Genomic DNA, 21,001 nt, shown 5'->3' with positions numbered 1-21,001 from the left:
GGAGCTGTGCAATAACCCAGTCTGAGACTAGCCCTGGCTGCAGGGTACCCAACTTGTTTTCACAAAGAATAAAGCAGGACAGAGTTAGTCTGACATAAGCACTGAGCCATCAAAGGCAGTGGAGCTACTTAGTTCATAGAGAACGTTAAAGTCAAGTCATGAAGACAGATTTTTAAAACCAGAACTTCAAAAATCCCTCAATCAGATCATAGGAAAAAAGAAACAAAATTTGCTAAGAAAAAAAATCTTGTCTATTTTTTCTCTCTGGTTGGTGCTGTTGCTGGTTTGTCTTATTTTTTACTTTTAACTTTTATTTATTTTTTAATGTGTATGAGTATTTTGTTTGCCTGTATGTCTGTATACATGTTGTGTTTGGTACCCAAGACATTTCAGACAGTTGTGAGCTTGCTATAGAATTAATATATCTTCAAAAGGCAGTAAGAACACATTCCCCACACTCAGATATTAGGATAAAGGCTCTTTAATAATAGCTCAAAGCTAGTTCTGGCTAATGCACAAAAGGATCTATGCAGCCTTGAACAGAAAAATTTAACAGCTTATATAGTCCTTAAGCTCATATACCTTTTTTTTTTTTTTTTTTTTTTTTTGAGACAGGGTTTCTCTGTGTAGCCCTGGCTGTCCTGAAACTCACTCTGTAGACCAGTCTGGCCTTGAACTCAGAAATCTGCCTGCCTCTGTCTCCCAAGCGCTGGGATTAAAGGTGTGCACCACAATACCATGTTCTTTTTGAATAATTGTTACTTGGGGCCATCTTGCCCACTTGTCAGAATCTGCTTCTCCTGATAAGATAGTGGTGGAATTGGTGGCAGACCAGGACTTAATGGTGGTTGTGACCCTATGCTGTTTCTCTTGAGCTGTCCCTTAGAGTCCTTTGATGTGAGGATGGGACTGAGGGCCAGTTGTAAATCAGGGTTGTCTCATTTTGTTATGGAAATGGAGTCTAACTTAAGGTGGGTCAGTGAACAAACACTACCAGAAACAGTTATTCAGCAACCCTAAACTTCAATTATTCTAAACAAATATCCTTTTTACAGTTTCTAATGAGTGTGGTGAGTGTACTACTTAGCTTCCAGTTATGACACAGATGCAAATTCTGATTCTTGGGTGGAACAAGACACTGTAGAAAGTGTAACATTCCATATGGTGAAGCCAATCTCAGTAAGATCTATGGGCAATGTTTTCAGAGTGATAACTTACCAGTCCTCAGCTGCAGGATGAGGCATTTGGCATAATCCATGCTGCTAAAAGATAGAATTAAAAGTTCCCCTCCCAGCAGCCACGGGACTGCTGGTTACTGTGAAGAGCATCCATGTGTGGCCGACAAAACAGCACTCTATGGGCATTCTCCTCATTCCTTGACAGATATATTGTGTGCTAACAGCTTACAGGCAGAATTCAGGCTTCTGAGACTTGAACTGCTCATTGATGTTAGGTTTATGAGGAAGCCTGATTAGCCAGTGAGAATGTCTGCTATGCTTCAACATGTTCCCCTGGGTAATAGCTACCTTCTAACTTATCTACCTGCTGTCAGTTTGCAGTACTCCATGTGAGCAAAATGCTTCGAGAATGGTTCTTAACCTACTAAAATATACCAGTCTTCATATTTTCTGTTTAAAATGAACTCCAAGGATGGCTTACTACTGAGATTTTAGCCTGATGAACCGGAGTAGACAATAAACCCTTTGTCTTCTTATCCATGGCTTAGATCTCTGTTGCAGTGTGTGTAATATATGACAGATTCAAGAGCTATGAAGATCACACACTCATTCTGAACACAGGTCTGCCATGTGCAGAGCACTCCACTTCTTTGGGGTATCATGATGCCTTCTGCTGGGGTTCAGAGAAGGTTTGAAACAAGTAGTGTTTTTTTTTGAGGTAGAGTATGTAGCCCTGGTTGAAATGAAAGTCACTTTGTAGATCAGGCCAGGCTTGAATTTGCAGAAATCCACCTGCTTTACCCCCAGGATGCTTGGATAAAAGAGGTGCTTGACCACACTCAACCCAAGAACCTTTTGATCTCTGCAGAACCCTTCCTTTCCCAAAGCTAAGTATAGGCTATTTATTTTTCACAGACTCATACAGGGTTCATGTTCTGAGAAACAATCTTCGGAACTACATGCCAGCCTGTATTTGTTCACTCCATTCCTACCTGGTCTCCAAATGTGAGTGAGCATACAGGACAAGACATGTGTTGAATAAGTATGTGAGTTAGTACTTGGGTACATATATGTGTTGTTAGTACATGGGTACATGTATGTATGTGTTGTTAGTACATGGGTACTGTATGTGCTATTAGTAAATGAGTGGGTGAGAGTGTGAGTGCATGTGCATTTTCAAGGGTGTGAGAGTGCAGAAACGATGTGACTGCACAGATGTAAAGGAGTATGTTCTATGTGTGAGGAAGCTTGAGAGTATAGGAGTGTGTGACGGGGAAGTTGGAATTTTAGGAGAAGCAGTCAGATTTGCAAGAAGAAATTAAGGAGGTGAATTAGAAAGTCTGTCCACAGCAGGAACTCTGCATATCTTTACACTCTAGTATGTGGGACATGGCTTTGTATTTATTCAAACACTTAATCCTCAGAACAGCCCATTTTACAGATAAGGAAAGCTAAACCTCAGTGAGGATAAGAAACTTACCACAGGAGAAATGCCAGTGTGAGGCCGGGTGGAATGGTTAGGCGAGTCATCTGTCAGGTCACAGAGATATGATGAGCTTTGGTTTGGGTTGTGGGGGGCAGCCCTTTGCTTCTGATAGGCCTCTGTATCTTTGCATTGTGACTTTAGGAATATGATTATAACTCTGCCTCAGATTTTCCATGTATACATTTTTTTAAAAAACAAAAAGAAGCACAAGGAGGGTAGGATGCTACTGAGTGTCTGCTGGTCTCTCTCTAGCTGATACAACCTACTGACTGGGCAGCATCCTCTGTACTACACAGGAGTACAGACTGTCAGCTCCACAGGGTAACACAACACTGCTCAGCTTCCATGAGTCTCCTGTCCATGGCTATAGAATGTTCTCCTTTCTGCTTAGATGTAAACCACCTTCACACCAACAGATAGCATTCTCTCTCCTTTCTGAACATACTCACCACAAGGAGATAGTTTGTCATACACACCTTAAAAGGCTGGCATTTATTTCCTAAGAGTCTGCCAGGACCACGGCAATCAAGCAGAATGTATTTTGAAAACTTTTTCTGTTTGTTTTTTTCTCCCCCAACAAGTATTTTTGGCTTTGTCCCTCAACAAAAACCACACTACTGAATCTCAAAATGTGCCTATTACACTGGGCACGAGCTGAATGACTGAGTCTTTTTTTCTGTTGTCATCGGGGCTGAGTCTTTTGGGGTATAAGATTCTCCAGAGGTGACTAGGTGTCTTCTAAATTCCTTCCTAACCCTGAGATTTGATTCGAAGCTTCTGCAAGTGTATTTAGAATACATGTGAACTAGAGTCATCTTCACTTCAGTGTGAAAGTCTATTATGTCTTTGTTAAGCAGAAATCTCACAACATATTACACACACGCACAGTTTTCTGTTTTCTTCTAAGGACTTATTTCTATAGAGGGTGACTTATTTGGTATTAAAGCAGTTTGTTTAACCTGGCTACCTATTCTCCCTTTTGGCATCTTAATCTCCTATTTATTTTATGCATAACCTTTGCAGATAATTAGGGTGGAAACAAGTGCTCCCACAATGTAATCCCAAGCCTGAAAACTCCAAGATTCTAGAAATCTACTTAAAATTCTTAGATATGGGAGCAGCTCTCAAACCTCACGGCACAGATGAGAAGGGCTGCCATGCTTTGCAGGATGGGCACAGTCAGGAAACAACAGCCTGTGTACTGCTCATTGGTCAGGACTGATGCTCATCTGTGCAGAGTCCTCCCTGGAGGTGCTGACAGAGTAAAGCAGGGGCTGTTTAGTAGCAGGACAAAGCAAGAGGACCAAGCTAGCCAATTTCCCATAGACTCAGGCTCAGCAATAGTGACAGCAGTTGTGTGTCTTTCCACATTAATGTCTTTGGCCATGATAGAAACATTTTCTGAACAGAATGTAGTATTTTGATTTGGAAATGAATGTAAACAGCCTCAGGCGGCTCCGCTTTTGCTCATATGTATTTAATCTACCTGACATTCTCCTAACGCCTTAAGATAAAGACACTGAAAAAAACATGGAAACCCTCATGGAAACTTTGAACTTCTGTCACATACCAGGAGAAATAAATGAAAACTAAACGATTATCATTAGAACTTTGGTGAAAATTTCTCTCTTCAGTATTTAAGAAAATAAATTTCTCAACCTGGGCTAATTATTAAACTGAAGCTTTTAAAGTTAAAACATTTTAAGTTACAACACAATACAGAGCTAAATGCACATTTAAATAGAAGTGGGAATTTATTTTTTGTTCCTTTTTCCCCCACCAAAGTAGCTGAAGGGTTTTTTTCTTCTCTTACTTTCTTATGCAAATGAAGTCAGACTTCAAAGGCACAATAAACTGCAGAATTGTAGTTAAGGACGAATGGGAAAGGCTTTCATTACTGTCTAGTTAAAACTGCATTTCCCATAGATGACTTCTCTAGCCAATATGTCAGCTGCTGTAGGCTGTCACTTCTCAGTTTTGGGCCATAAGAGCTTCCTGCCTTGTCTCTAGAGCTCCCTTGCCTGATACCAGGGATGGTTGTATGAGCTATAAAGCTGTGCTTTGGAAGTTGGACAAAGTTGACACTATGCTTCATTAAAACAAGCTGCTCTCAGTGCCCATCTGGTCTCACTCCTCTGAGACCCTTGGCTCCTCTTGGAACCTTGCTGAATGACAGTGTTCTTACCAATTCCGCTGGGCACAAAAGCCTAGATTATATTGTAACTAGAGAGATTCACATCTACTGCTGACATTACAGGTGAATGATTTCTTGATGCAAAAAATCCCATTTACACAATGCTGAGGGAGAACATGAAATTTCAGAGCCAGCACTTATCTTTATGTGTAGCCAGCTGTCTTTATGTTTTCTATGACTGCTTCTCAGCCTTACTGCCACATAGCTCTATAATCTACATACATGCCTTACATTCATTTATGTTAGAGAAAGAAAAGTCAAAGCAAAGAATAGCAACCCACCAGGGTCAAGAACAATCGAAGGTCACAGACAAAGAGATTTGCCATCAATGCTTTATTCCTTCATTTCTGTCCTGTCCAACACTAGTGAACACACACCTCTGGCTCATTAAGGAAGTGACATGCAGATGAGCAACTAGGATAGAAACATTATTCACACACTCTTCCTCAGGTGTTCCTCTCGTGCACACTCACACGAGTTTGCACATACTATAAGCCTGAATAATGATGCCCATTATCTGCACAGGGTAAAACAGATTCCATACTGGTGCAACCTGGTGGAAGTCTTCAGGACACTTAACAAAATTATATTCTGATTATTCATTTTCTAGATTTGGGGATGAAAATAGAAAAGAATATAAACAAAGCATGCTTTTTGAGGTTTCTTGGGTCAGTTAGTAGAAAAATAGGTGTTTTCTTTGAGGAGGTTTTTTAATTGTTTATCTTATTTTATTTTTAAGTGGAGAACTGTGAAACTGGAATTCCTGAGTTTTTCTTCCCCCCTTCATCAGTCTTTAAGGGAGTGGTAGGCTTTGGCAGTCCGGCTGTTGACAAAGTCTGTTTTCTTAAACTGAGCCTTTGGAAGAAGCAGAGAAAAATATAAAATATAAAAATTTGCACATAAGAAAATGCCTCATCTGTTCGTCAACTGAAGGATATTTAAGTTGGTTCCATTTCCTGGATGATGTGAATAGAGCAGCATGAACATGGCTGAGCATGTGTCTGTGTCACACAGTGTCCTGAGGACATATATGTCCAGGAGTCATACAGCTGGTCACACAGTTGATTTACTTTCCATTCTCTGAGAATTTTCCACACTGATTTCCAGCATGGCTGCAACAGTGTGCAATCCCAGCTGCCTTCCTTACATCCTTACCCGAATTTCTACTCTTGATCTTAGCATTCTGATGGGGTAAGAGGAAATCTCAAAATAGTTCTGATTTCTATTTCTCTAATTGCTAACGCTGTTGAAATACTTTCTTGTAACAACCTAAATGCTCTTCAGTTGATGACTAGATAATAAAAATGCAGTATATGTACACACTGAGATTCTATTCAGCTGCAAAGGAAAATGAAGGCATAGAATTTTCAGGTGCATGGTTGAAACTAAAACATATTTGACTGAGTGAGGTGATCCAGACCCAGAAAACCAAGTCACATGTTCTCTCTTATCTTGTGGCTCCTAGCTCTTAATCGCCATACGGAAGTGTACAGCCTGGAGCATCTGCAGAAGCAGGAAAGCAAAAAGGGGGATCTAGGTAGGGCCAGGGTGAGGCAAAGGTTGGGTTGGGGTCCATAAGGGAAAGGTGGGGTCTAGTGGAGTGAAGGAACGTTCTTGAATAATAAGACACAGGTGACATGAAGGTGGACATGGGAAAGATGGGGACATTTTAATTGGAGATGTGGAGGGCAATACAGACAAAAAGGGAAGGAGGAAGGAGAAGTGACACTAAGGATGTTTGAAAAGACAAAGCAAATTTTATGTAATTATATGTAATAAGTGTATACATGGATATAGAGCTCAATGAAGTTATACCACTTGGGGTGATAATGTTCCCCCCAAAAGCCATGGACTATCTAACAATACCTCTAGTACCACTCAAGAGAAACCTTCTTCTTTGTTGGTCAAGGGAGACCATGGGATTCCCAAAGCAACATAAGCCATTACTATTTCCTGTGCTGCGTCCCAGAACTTGAAGGTAAAACCCTATTGCTGCAGAAACTACACACTGTGCACACAGGACTTGGAGGAATTCAGTTGGAACTGGCCTGGAAGACTCCTTCCTAAGGAATGGCTCTCACATATCAAAAGTTGCCAAGGGAGAGGCTCACTCAGTAGTAGTTATACCCAGCTGTAAGGCCTGTGTACCACAACAAGGACTGGACTGGCAAGATATGCACCGTGCTATAATACTGGCACTTCTGTCTGGGAGATGATTAATAACTGTCTAATTGGATTTAAGGATCGCTCAACAGTAGGGAAATCATGTTTGGTATTGTAAACCCTGGAGAGGTCATATCCCCAAGAGGAGAACCTACTACTGCCAGATCCTAAATCTATATAATTTTTAATTGTATTCTAAATACTTTTCCTTATAGCCACAAATAAATATAGCTTTCATTCATCATCAAAGAAGCTTCCTTTTGCAACATATAAAAACTATTAAGGATATCTACAATTGATCAAAATGCAGAGACTACTGTTCTGTAGAGTGCCTAGCTACAAGTGGTGCAATCTGCAATGCAGCCCTATACCTAAGGCTCAGGGAAAATCATGGAAGAAGGATAGAAAGATCTTATGAGCCAGAGGTCTATGACATCTGTTGCTAAATTGTTTTGTGTCCCCTAGATATGGCAGGGGAAATGGATCCATGAACTTTCAATAATATGATCATTTGAACAAGACCAGCAAAATGGCACTACCAGTTGATATACCAATGTGGACAAGGGAAATTTCATATCACCCTTCTCTTAGATGAAGAGCTACAGGGATCGAGGGCTACTGAGAATGGGAGAACCAATTGTTCCAGGGATGAACTCCTACACAGGTTGTCAACCATAGACACAGTAAAGCTAAGGAGATTCAGTAGGTTCCATATACATGTGTGTATGCACACACCTGTGTGTATGTGTGTGTATGCATATATACATGTATATGTATATACACATATATATTTATACATGTAACAATAATACTTAAAGAAGAGAACCTGAATTTGGGAGAGAGGAACCAGAGGGGAAAGGAGGAGTAGGCTTGTCACAGATATAGTGCTCATATACGAAATTCTCAAAAACAAAACAAAACAACAACAAAAACTATTCAAAAAGCAAAGAAGGAGTAAGTGGAAGAAGAGGATGAGGATGAGAAGGAAGAAGAAGATGAGGAGGAAGAGGAAGGTGAGAAGGAAGAGATAGAAGAGGGAGAAGAAGAGAAGCTATTTGGTGATTTCTCATGAGGGCCAGGCCAAGTGTCAGGTTTTAGCTGGTCAGTGTTCTTACCTTCTTATAGGCGTGATGCAGCTCTGTATGTGCCCACAGAGAGTAAAGGAGGACAGAGGCCGCTTTGCTGGCCTTGTTGGGGGCATAGCTGAAAAGACAGAGATGATTCTGGGTCAGTGAGCATGTGCAGCTTTGGCCTTCCCTTCACCTGGCTTCAATGTGGCTTCAACAGTTGCCACACAAAGAGGAACTGAAGGCCACAGGTCACTTTTCAAGATGCTTTTTTTTTAAAAATCACAAAGGTAGTGCTAATAAATAAATGCTTTACAAAGGAAAAATCCATGATATTTATATACATTTAAAGCCTTTAATTACTTATAGACCCTTTACATTTATATAGTTATATATTTACAGATTACAACACAGAAAACAACTGAAAATGTGCTTGCCTCTGAGACTAAATGCTAGAGTAATGCAAGTTTTTCCCCATCACATTTGACAGTGACACTGTTTTTTTATGTTCCTTTTTTAAATGTGTCTTAAACTTACCATTTCTAGCTAGAGATCAGTGTATCTGTGGATTTCATTACTTTCTAACTACTAAACCATGGCTGAACTTTCTTTTTCAAAGACTGTAGTTGATTTCCTGTGTCACAGTAGTCCATTGACATTCAATCAAGACCACAGAAAGCAAAACCACAATGAACAAAAATGTGGGCTCCTTTCTAAGCTTCTTCTCCTCCAGAATGGAAGCTCCACAGGAAGGGAGAGGAGAGTCAACTTAGCATCTTACAGCACTTTAGTGCCTAGGGACAGAGTCACTCAGAGCAAGCAAACTCTCTTACATTACAGCTCTCTTATATTCAGAGTTCTAGAAAGTTCTTTAATTGCAAGGGTTTTGATATTCATAACAGTTATCTGTACATAAGTTGTTTGGCACTTGAGCTTTTTTCTTTTTAAAGATTTAATGTGGCACTCAGTTCTTTCCTTGCTCAATCACCAAAAACTAGAGAAGCTGCAGCCCTGGTCTGTGATACTACTTGTGGCTATGTTGCCCATCAGACTCAGGAAAGAGTAACTGCAGCTAGAGTGTTTATATAGTACTGGTGGCAGCAAAATAGAGACAGTGATGGGCAGGTGCTAAGAGACTTACCCTTCCCCTATGCTGATGGTCATAATTTTCTGCAGACCTCCGGTGTTCAGAAGGTCTCGTGCATTCTGGTAACTATTTTGCATTAAATTGTTCAACGTATAGCAAGCAGAGGCCGTGGTTTCAATGAGAAGGTCAGTACTTGGGACTGTGTCAGGAATTATAGAAACCAGATCTGGCAGAGTTTCTTTAGCTACAAATTGAAAGAAAACAATGCTTGATTAGAAAGATTTTTTTTTCCCTTTGGGAGAACATGTATGTGTGTGTGTGTGTGTGTGTGTGTATGTGTGTCGTGTGTGTGTGTGTCGTGTGTGTGTGTGTCTATGTGTGTCATGTGTGTGTGTGTATGTATGTGTCGTGTGTGTGTGTGTGTCATGTGTGTATGTGTGTGTCGTGTGTGTGTGTGTATGTATGTGTCGTGTGTGTGTGTGTGTTGTGTGTGTGTGTCGTGTGTGTGTGGTGTGTGTGTGTGTCGTGTGTGTGTGTGTGTGTGTCGTGTGTGTGTGTGTGTGTGTGTGTGTGTGTGTGTGTGTGGTTACTGCACATGAGTATTTGGCATGTGTGCCTCCTGCACATACATATGCAAGTCAAAGCAGGCTGTCGCCTGCCTTTCTTATTCCCTTTCTACCTATTTTGAGACAGGGTCTCTAATTGAACCAGAAGCTTTTCTGGGGGGTGTGCTGGCTAGCCAATGAGCTCTTGAGATCTGTCTATCCCACCTCCAAGTGCTGGGGTCACTGGTCACTGGTTGACAAATGTCTCTATAATCAAATCTGAAGATTTTTCCAAAGAGGACATCCTGCTCTCAGTGTGCTGAAAACCTTCCCACAGAGTTTAGAGGACATAAATATCAAGAATTTTAAAATTTTATATTCTTTAACCAATTCCATTTCTGGCAATGCACACATCACCTTAAAAGTGGAAAAAGACTTCTACAAAGATATTTCAGATAGATTTTTATATATAACTAAAAACATCATAAAAGCATAACTATTCTATAGGCATATCTTTGATTAACTAAAATAAACTTGAAAAAAAAATCAAGTTTCCGGTTCAGTTCAAAAGAAGAGGACTTAACCACCTTTCCTTAAGCCAGGACCAATCCACAGCCGAGTCTTTAGATTCCCGGCCTCTGCAAGGCACACCAGCTCTCTTCCCCTCTCTGACGAATTCCTCTATGTCTAATACGGAAATAACACTCTCTTTCTCCACATGTTGTTCTGAGCGAGCTCAGGAGTTAATGCACATTACTTTGGCCACATACACTAAGCTCTCAAGAGACGTAAGTTACATCAGAAGGTTAAACACAGGCTGAAGACCTTGAGAACATGACTATTCCTTTTACAACTTATGTGGACAATAAGAAATAATTCTGAGACAGATAACAGGAAGACCTGAGCTGCTCAATGAGAGCTGTGCCGCCTCCTTCTCACCACCACACCAGGAGATCCCTCCATAGATCAAGGCTGAGGAGTGGCAGCAATTACAGAAGTTTTTTGTCATCTTTATTTGTCTTAGGATAATACATGTATCAATAAAATATATTCTGTAATATATTATGGGATATCCACAATACATTCACTCCCCCTACCCCATCTCAATAAACTAACAAACAAATAAATAAATGAAAATCGACCTAGTTAGAAATCTCATTAAAAACACAACATGTATTGAAATGGATCTTTCCTTATTCTTGGCTCCTAAAACTCAGAGTCAAGATAGGTCTTATTGTTTAAATTTCACATTGAAGATTAAGAAAATTTACAGGGCATATATCCAGAAGATGTCCCAACCGGTAAAAAGGACACATGCTCCACTATGTTCATAGCAGCCCTATTTATAATAGCCAGAAGCTGGAAAGAACCCAGATGTCCCTCAACAGAGGAATGGATACAGAAATTATGGTACATTTACACAATGGAGTACTACTCAGCTATTAAAAAGAATGAATTTATGAAATTCCTAGCCAAATGGATGGACCTGGAGGGCATCATCTTGAGTGAAGTAACACAATCACAAAAGAACTCACACAATATGTATTCATTGATAAGTGGATATTAGCCCAAAACTTAGGATACCCAAGATATAAGATACAATTTGATAAACGCATGAAACTCAAGAAGAATGAAGACCAAAGTGTGGACACTGTGCACCTTCTTAGAATTGGGAACAAAACACCCAGGGAAGGAGTTACAGAGACAAAGTTCGTAGCTGTGATGAAAGGATGGACCATTTAGAGACTGCTGTATCCAGGGATCCGTCCCATAATCAGCTTCTAAACGCTGACACCATTGCATACACTAGCAAGATTTTGCTGAAAGGACCCAAATATAGCTGTCTCCTGTGAGACGATGCCGGGGCCTAGCAAACACAGGAGTGGATGTTCACAGTCAGCTATTGGATGTATCACAGGGCTCCCAATGGAGAAGCTAGAGAAAGTACCCAAGGAGCTAAAGGGATCTGCAACCCTATTGTTGGAACAACATGATGTACTAACCAGAACCCCGGAGCTCTTGACTCTAGCTGCATATGAATCAGAAGATGGCCTAGTCGGCCATCAATGGAAAGAGAGGCCCATTGGACTTGCAAACTTTATATGCCCCAATATAGGGGAATGCCAGGGCCAAAAGAATGGGAATGGGTGGGTAGGGAAGTGGGGGGCGCTATGGGGGACTTTTGGGATAGCATTGGAAATGTAATTGAGGAAAATATGTAATAAAAATATTAAAAATCAAAAAAAAATTTACAATTTTAAAGCTACATGTATGTTGCTGACAAACATGCAGCTGATACACCCACGGAATGGAACAGCTTATGGGTGCGGTGTCATGTGGATTGCCTGTCTTGCAAATTATTAGGGTAATCTTCGATTCTGCAAGTAATCAAAGCAAGTTAACGGCAAATTTGGATATTAGGACTATCCAGTGTCAGTGAATGAGGGCGCCTGCCCCAGCATGTGGGGCAGCAAAGCCAGGCTACTTATCACCTGCTTTCCTGTACCTGTATATGCAGAATGCACCTATGGCTTGCGGACCTCAACTCACCAATTTCATTCTGCAGGGAAAGATTCCGTGACAAATTCCTCAGCAGGGAGACCGCAGTCTTTTTCACACTGGGATCACCCACGTGCAGCATCTTCCGAGTATGCTGAAGACCATTTTCCTTTTGGACAACCATGCGAGCTACCAATGTGGGTATCTGTTGTGAGACACATCCTGTAAATGCTATCACATTTGCTATCAGAGAAGTTCTCTGCAGATTCCAAAGGTTGAGGGAGGACAAAAGCTAGAACTGTAATGAAAGCAGTTTATAGATATTTTCTTTAAATTCTTTTAGATTTTCAATATAGTTGATAAAAATATGTTTCCAGTATTTTTAAACAATTAAAAACTGGTTACTTTTTTACTATTTTGCATCTGTGTAAAATAGGTCTGATAACTACTATATAATTTTTAATGTTTGCGTGTGTGTGTGTGTGTGTGTGTGTGTGTGTGTACACGTTTCTGTAAATGCTTGTGAAGACAGAGGAAGATATCAGTTATCCTGTATCACCTTCTACTTTATTCTCTTGAGCCAGGGTTTCAGTGAACCTGAATTTTGGTGTTTCTGCTAGGCTGACCAGCAAACTCTTGGGACCCACATGTTTCCATTACCTCAAGGTGGCTATGTTGGCTTTTTATGTGCATGAAGGGCAGTCAAATTAAGGTTCTTATGCTTGCAAGTAAGTGTAAGTGACCACTGAGCATCTCCCAAGGTTTGAATAATATAAACGTAATTGGGCATTATGTTTTCTATCATGTTGAACTATTCAGCTAATATAAGCTCTTCTTCGTGGTCTTGGTAGAATTTGGCTATACAGATGCTGGCCACACAGCTAACTACACAGTAAACCCAAGTCTTTGCTTTCCTGGGTGCAAGCGATGGAGGTGAGAAAACATAAGCTCCTTTCTTGCCAATTCGCTTCATTTCCTGGCTGATGCTTAGTTATTGTTCCTGTTGCTTCTGGCTCAAATTTTGGTGATTACCATATTTCAATAAGGTTATTTCTTTCTTTTCTTTCTTTTTTAAAGATTTATTTATTTATATGTAAGTATACTGTAGCTGTCTTCAGACACTCCAGAAGAGGGAGTCAGATTTCGTTATGGATGGTTGTGAGCCACCATGTGGTTGCTGGGATTTGAACTCCAGACCTTCGGAAGAGCAGTTGGGTGCTCTTACCCACTGAGCCATCTCACCAGCCCCGGTTATTTATTTCTAAATTACAAACTCAATTCATTCTAAAAAGAGAATTGGGATTTAAAGAATGCTTTTACTAATCTTTGAGAATTTCATAAATGTATTTTGGTCATATTTATCCTTCCCTCCTAACTCCTTCCTGACCCACCCTCATACCCTCCCTACCTAGCCAACTTGGAGTTTTCCTCTTTTAAGAATCTGTCATATACCTGCCTCTCTAGTGCACCCACCAATGTATTTTAAACTTGCCTTGATTTATGACTTTCTTTGTTCTGTAAAACTATAAAAACTTCATGAAACTACTTTCACATTGCAATATAGAATTTGGGGTAACCTAAAGCTGTGTTCCCTGACCATGGTCATTCATAATGGCTCCAGAATAAACTATCTTATTCACCTTTTAAGAAGAAAAAAAGAAAGAGAGAAGCTTGTGAAGTACAATTGGTGTTGTTCAGTTATACATGCCCTTACACTCCCTGTGAGTTCATATGCACATGCAACTGCCAGGTAGATAGATATTAAGCTTTTGAAAAAAGACACTCCACATTGCTAGTTGGATTATCTTTTCTCACCATGTATCTTGCTTTCACTGAACTTGCTATGTAGACCAGGCTGCCCTTGAATTTACTGAGATCTATCTGCCTCTGCGTCCTGAGCACTGGGATTAAAGCATGTGCCACTATCCTGGCATGGATTTCTGTAATCTGTGTATCTGAGACTACTGCCAGCCCAAATCTAGGAAAAAATCTTCCTGATCTGGCCCTTTTTAACATCAAGAGATCTCAGAACTGCAGCCTTGCCTTGTATCTGTGACTTTATATTAAACTTCTGTTTGAAGCCAATATGAGGCTACTAAGATAAAATTCTTGTGATTCTTAACCATTCTTCAGGATATTTATCATTTATTGTCTCATATAAACTGTTTGCCTCCTACCACCTTTATTCTTCGTTTTCCCAACTCTATTTTCTAGACTTGAGTCTCTTAATATAGAGCCAGGACGGGTGGTAGAATACTGATCTCTAAAACTGTTTTTGTGTTTGAACCAATATTCCTAGGAAAGTAGTACGTCACTTTACTAGAGTGTCAAACTTTAAAGGGTTCAAGACGTTTGTCTTTCACCAACTGTTCTCTATGAAGAGTCTTTTCCCCAGAGCTATCCAGAGAAGAACGTATGCATTATGAACAATCCCAGACCTTGGGTCAAGAGGAAGGATAGGCATGGCATTCCTCGTTTTCCAACATGCCATCTAGACATATACTTCATCTGAAAGCTATGAAGACTGGCTGTCAGCATTCTCTACTTCTTATCCATGGAGCTGAGCAGACTAACCCCTTCACATTTCCCAGGACTAACCACTTCACACTTCCCAGGACTATCACATAAATGCCATCTCTCTACCGTTAACAATGCTGGCATCCCAGTTTAATCTACCCACTAACACTGTACTGTTGCTTCATTTAGCTTTTTGCCTTTTCTGATTTTTAGATTTTTTTCCAGTGCTAGAATAAATAGTATATTTCTGGATTAGCATTTCTGCAAACTTATTCATCCAACCACCCCCGAGATCTCTTATATTTCTGGTTGTGAGCCTAGCCTTTAATAGCTGAGTCATCTCTCCAGCCCCACCCTCCCCATGATCTCAAATGGTGATAATAAACTTGAGAGTTTTTCCAGGCCAGGAATGGTGGTGCATACCTTTAATCATAGCATCTGGGAGGCAGATGTAGGTGAATCTCTATGAGTCCAAGGCCAGCCTGGTTTACAGCATGAGTTCCAGGACAGCCAGAGCTGTGTAAGAGACTCTGTCTTAAAGGAAAAAAGAACAAAAACAAACAAACAAACAAAAAACAAACAAACAAAAAACCCTTTATATGTAAGGGGCTGGAGAGATGGCTCAGATGTTAAGAGCACTGGCTTTTCTTCCAGAGGATCTGAGTTCAATTTCCATCACCCACATGGCAGCTCCCAGCTGTTCTGTAACTCCAGTTCCAGGGGATCTGGCATCCCCACACAGACATACATGCAGGCAAAACACCAATGCACATGATATTAAAAACAAAAACAAAACATGCTGATTTTAAATCCAACAGAGGATCTGTTAACGGTTATCTGTCAACTTCAGAACAACGTTCAGACATCTTAGTGTGGCTCACGCTGTCCTTCCTCACCCCGAGTCCCCTCCTCTACCACTAGTTCCTAATCAGCCAGGTAAAAATTACTTTATTCCATATTTTCTCACTTGAGTTTCTTGAAACAATAGAGTTCTTCCTTTCTCTTCGTTCACAAGCAAGCTTATGACAAATCAAAGAAATGATTGTTTGTATTCTCAACCACAATGCAATGGTAAGCTGACCTTATCATTTCACCGTTGTATTTAATATAAGCTTCTATGTGAAGACACTTCCTCATATGTTTCTGTTCCCTCAAAGAATGTTTTCATGTGGAGATACATACCTAAAGACCAGCTATGTAATGAACTATTTTGGAGTACTTACTTTATAAGCAAGGTACTATAAGCTTAGTTCAAATAATGATTCAAAATAGGATATATAAATATATAATATACATACAATGTACAGACAGGCAATAACCTTCTGCTATATGCTTTGACTTTGGTGATAAAAAGGAAGTCATTGGGAAAGAGAATGAGCTCTGTGCTGTGGGTGATTTCCAAGACGCAGACATGCAGGTATCCTTCAAATCCCACAGTATCACAGACATTGTGCTCTTACCTACAAAGAATGAACATACTGCTTCTTCTGGTGTAAACACTGACTTCTGTGAGGGAGCACAGGTTGTGCAAGCAGCAAGTCAGTGCAAACTTGTACCCTGGGCACTTTACCCAGGCAGGGCCAATTAACATTACAGTCTCTTTCCAAAGCCCAGCTGAGATACAAATGGGACCAGTGAGACACATTTGCTGAGTTCTTAATAGCACTTCTTGTAAGGATGCCAGGTTAATAAGATGTATGCCTGTGGTCATTCCTAGCTATCCTCATTTCCTGTGAAATGAATCCAGGAAAGAGAATCCAGAGATGGAGAGAGGTATTCAAGACTAATCATGAAGGAAAAGAGACCCACCCCAAATCTCTGAGTTCTACAATATGAGAAATTCTTTTCTTTCCTTCTCTGTATTTTTCACAACTAGTTTGAGGCAGTGATCTGAGGCCTGTAATGGAAGAAGAACTAGGCAATATAAAAGCCACTGTGTAGTTGTAAGTGTGGTCAGACACAGCTGTACAGACACTGAGGCTGAAGACGATGGAAGGCTAAAAGCCCTCGTGGTGTCTGAGACCTGTCCTGGCTGGAATGAGGAAACATTTGCTTCTTCTGCCTGATTGCTTCTTCTCTGCATCTGAGCTAGACATGTCCACAGTGACCTCATTTTAAGAAGTAGAAAAACTGAAACAAGACTTACCGGGCCGCCTCCTGCTGTGAGGTTCTGGAGAGCCCCAAGTGATGCCTCTTGGGTATAGTTTCGGGTACTCTTGGCAATTAAGGACAAATACATCCTTATCACAATGGAATGCCACAGCCACTCAATGCCGTGTGGACTGCTCCTTTCCTCTGGCATCTGCATGTCTTGGTATTGCTAAATACACACAGAGTAAATGCACTTCAAGTGATGCCTATAACTCTGCACCCGCAGCAACAGACCAGAAACACTGTCTACAGAGGCTAACAAATCACAAAAACAGTATATTCAATTACTTAACTTCAGCTCACAATAATTGTTGCTTTCTAAGAAACTCACATTGTCCAATTTTACACATCACAGTAAGGGAATTAAATATAGGTCCTTCTAAAATGGTTTCCAGTGCATTTAGCCTAAATTCTAAATAGTTGCCATTACTTTGAAGACAAGAAAAACATGTCTGTTTCCTCAGATGCTTAGAGAATGGTTTGGAATAGTATCAAGGGTCTAAATTTACCAGCCATTTTCCAAATTCAAGAATACCACAATACTAAGAACATTTTTTTCATTATTATGTTAGTTTTGAAAGAGCTATGCATCCTCCTAGGAAATTTGTTCTTAATGTGTTCATCATGGTTTATTTTTAGGCTACAGGTAATGTTCAAACAATGGCTGAAGTATGGCCCACAAAGGACACAGGGCAGCATGGCTTAACAGCTAACAGCACAAATCCAGAGCCGGGTAAGTGGGGACTAAAGTTTATCCTTGTCACCCAAACACTGAATTAATGTAGGAAAACTCATGAGATTTTCTGTTCCTGTTTCCTTCCTGGTGAAGCCTCACAGGAGGACTAATGTGAGAACTAAAATAATCTGAAACAGTAGCCAACATGAATGCAGGAATCAGAGCCTCCAGCCCAACTGCTCCTTTGTCCACATCTACAGCCCACAGTCTCTCGAGGATCTCCCATCATACCTCTTTTAGTTTCCTACTTCGGCTGCCAAAACACCCAATACTTTTGTTACTGTTAGTCTGGATATTCCGGTTTTGCATGTAGATACTCTGGGAATATTTCTCTGGGAGCTCTGCCTCCAGCTGGTAGGAGAGGTTATGAAGAATGCACACACAGTTCTCTGTGGCCTGAGGAAACAGAACACGAATAAATATACGTACTGCCGTCCCTTTCAGATGACAAGGTTGTTTAGGCTTCAGCTCTTAAAATTAGTATGCTTGGACCTAAGGTATACAGGAATCACTGAGGCTAGCTGGAATGGCTAATGTTAGAACATGAATGAATAGTCAGGAGTACTATGTTCCTGACCAATGATGGTAGCCTCCCAACCTTCTTTAAAAACATAACTGGAAACTGAACCCAAGGCTTCTTGCACAGTGTACAAATGTTCTACCACTGAGCTATAGTTTTAGCCTCTTAGCATATTTCTAAAAAACATGTATGTCTAGAACAACTTCAAACTTCACATACATAAATTGGCAGCTACACTAAGATGGGAATAAGATATAACACTGCTTATCGTGACCAATCAGGAGGCTACTATAGCAGCTAGTGTAAAGGTCACACAAATGTAAGCGGTAGATATGGTGTTGGAGAAGTAGCATATGATGTACTGCCTGTGCATGCGGGGCCTGAGGGAAGAGGGACGGTGCAAGTCATTCAGAGGCAATCTGCTTTTGACAAATGGTGATGACTCACTTGGTCACCTATTCTACAGTCTGTTCTATACACAGTGCTACAGCTGGAACCTAGGTACGATGTTACACATGTCAGGCCAGTGTGTTACCACTGACCTATAATCGCCAGCTATGGATAAGCTGATGTTAGAAAGATTAGAAAGAAGATTGTGGTGATGGAAGAGATGAATTTAAGCTTATTGTTGAACATGAATTTGTGTTCCTGAAGAATATCCACACTGAGTTGTTAAAAAGTTTGTTGGAAATTTGGCTCTGGAAGAACTTCTAGTCTGAGGCTAGATAGAAAATTTAAGTGACAGCTGGGTGCAGTGACTTACACCTTTAATCTCAGCACTTGGGAGGCAGAAACAGGTGGATCTCTGTGAATTCGAGGCCAATGTGGTCTACAGAACTAGTTTCAGGACAACCAGATCTACACTAAAGAAACTCTCTCTTGGAAAAAAAGAAAAGAAAATTAAAGTGCATACACATGTAATGAAAACTCTGGCTTTAGCAAGTAAGTCAAGGAACAAAACTACACCCAAGCAATTATTTTACTATCTGAAGCATCTTAGTGGGTAATTTGGCACAAGGAAGGTTAACTGTGGAGTTACCTTATCATCTGGCTGGTAGTCTGCAATAGTTCCTCTGACATAGTGGACCAATGAGTCAATGAGACCATCACACCTTCTCATCATCTTCCTCCCATCAGGGCCAGCGGAGCTCATGTTCCTTTCAAGGACAACAAGAAATGGTAAGATGTATTCTATGTATCCTAAAAACCCGAGGAAGTCATGTGCTACACATCCCAAAGGCCTATGCAAGATGTGTGCTATGAACCCAATAGACCTGAGTCTCAAAGGTTCGTTTAAGGTTTCCACCAGTCAGAGCTTATCATCAGTCCAGGGAGACATCCTAATGCCAAACCTGAGACCGTAAGGACAGGATCCCATCAGTGAGTCACTACCTGCTGCATTCCACGGTAGCATTCCATGGCCCAGACAGGTTTACAAGGTCTTGCCCATAGTTTTCTCGAGAGGCAGATATGAGGCAAATGTTTGTAAGTAAAGAAACACAGCACACTAGATAGAGCAATATGCTGTGTGTCCAAGTCCCAGTCTGCTCCATGTCTTAACTCTAAACAACTTAATGTTGTTCTGGGCCTCACCTTCCTCATTGGCAAAAGTGTGCTGGACTCTGTTACTTGAGTCTTGAAGGTTTTTATACAAACTGTTATTGACAAATATTAAGCCTGATCCTCTAAAGCACAATAGTCCTCCCCTTCAAATGGTAGAGAACTAAGCTATCAGAGAAAACAGACTTTACAGGGTCTGTGATGCCAGAATCCTCATCTATAAATACCTCTGTACTTAGTCTTTTTCTAATTTTGCTAGGCCATGACCACAGTGGAGGCCGCTTCCTTATAGAGAAAAGCAGCTGAACAAATATGGTAAAGTATGTTGTGGTCACACTGGAGACTCCGGCCACATTTGTATTCTGGTATTATTGTTTCTATATCCCCTTGCATTAAGTTTTTCTTTTAATCATTTACTCCTCAAGATACTTTTCTCTGGAGAAGGTTAACACTTTGGTCAATAGAACAGTTGAAAGAGGCTGTGGAGATAGCAGTGGTTAAGATCTCTTACTGCTCTCATTGAGGACCCAGGCCCAGTTCCCCGCACCCACGTCTGGTGCTTCATAAAGGTCTCTTGACTCCAATTTCAGGAGATCTGATGCCATCTGGTTTATGTGAGCTCCCACATGCACATGGTACATAAAAACTCAGTCAGACATATACATAGAATAAAAAGAATACTAAGAAAATATTAGGTTTTGGAATTTGAGAACTGCCTCCTCGTCCCTTTTCCAAATTTAATTAAAAAAAAATTGTGTCATGCCCACTTATAAGCAAGTAGATCATCAAAAATATATTCAGAAGTTCTCTATAATGTCTCAGGTAGTATCACTAGAAGACTAATAATTCGAGAACTGGCAACTTATTTTCTTAATTTAAAAACATAATTGCATTAAGTGATTTCAAAATATTTCCTGTCCTCCAATACTGACTTCAAAAGAACAAATGTGCCCAGCATCACATCAGAAGTAAAGGGAGCGGAAGCAGGTATATTGAAGGTACAGAGCTCCCATCTACAGGCTGATCTCTTGAAATCAACCCTGCTTGGCTGCTTTTAGCACCAAAATGGCACTCTTACAGTTCAACTTGAGAGCAAAAGACAAGAGATGGTACTACTTGATACTAACAAAATCTCTTTAGTGACTTTGAATATTTAAAATAATCAAATAAGTGATTCATTTGTTGTGAGAAACTGTAGTTTTGTTAATTATAAGACAGGATAATGAAGGTTGGTGAGAAGGTTTAGAATTAAAGGTGCTGCCCGGCAGTGGTGGCGCACGCCTTTAGTCCCAGCACTT

At 40.5% G+C, this 21,001-nt stretch overlaps 1 protein-coding gene across 1 annotated transcript in view; it reads right to left on the bottom strand.

Moving 5' to 3' along the window:
- Nucleotides 1–5,176: 5,176 nt before the first annotated feature.
- Pkp2 (plakophilin 2) overlaps nucleotides 5,177–21,001 on the bottom strand; it is a 62,833-nt gene continuing 47,008 nt past the window's right edge. Inside the window, exons 7-13 of the mRNA XM_021184706.2 lie at nucleotides 19,183–19,300; nucleotides 17,855–18,019; nucleotides 16,883–17,056; nucleotides 12,271–12,424; nucleotides 9,230–9,419; nucleotides 8,137–8,224; nucleotides 5,177–5,713 (exon numbers count right to left, since the gene is read on the bottom strand). Of these exons, the coding sequence (XP_021040365.1) occupies nucleotides 5,645–5,713; nucleotides 8,137–8,224; nucleotides 9,230–9,419; nucleotides 12,271–12,424; nucleotides 16,883–17,056; nucleotides 17,855–18,019; nucleotides 19,183–19,300 (958 nt within the window). The 3' untranslated portion in view covers nucleotides 5,177–5,644. The remainder of the gene's footprint in view (nucleotides 5,714–8,136; nucleotides 8,225–9,229; nucleotides 9,420–12,270; nucleotides 12,425–16,882; nucleotides 17,057–17,854; nucleotides 18,020–19,182; nucleotides 19,301–21,001) is intronic.

Source organism: Mus caroli, chromosome 16 (assembly GCF_900094665.2).
Source record: "Mus caroli chromosome 16, CAROLI_EIJ_v1.1, whole genome shotgun sequence".
Lineage (NCBI taxonomy): Eukaryota > Metazoa > Chordata > Mammalia > Rodentia > Muridae > Mus > Mus caroli.
This window is presented reverse-complemented; position numbering and strand designations above follow the sequence as displayed.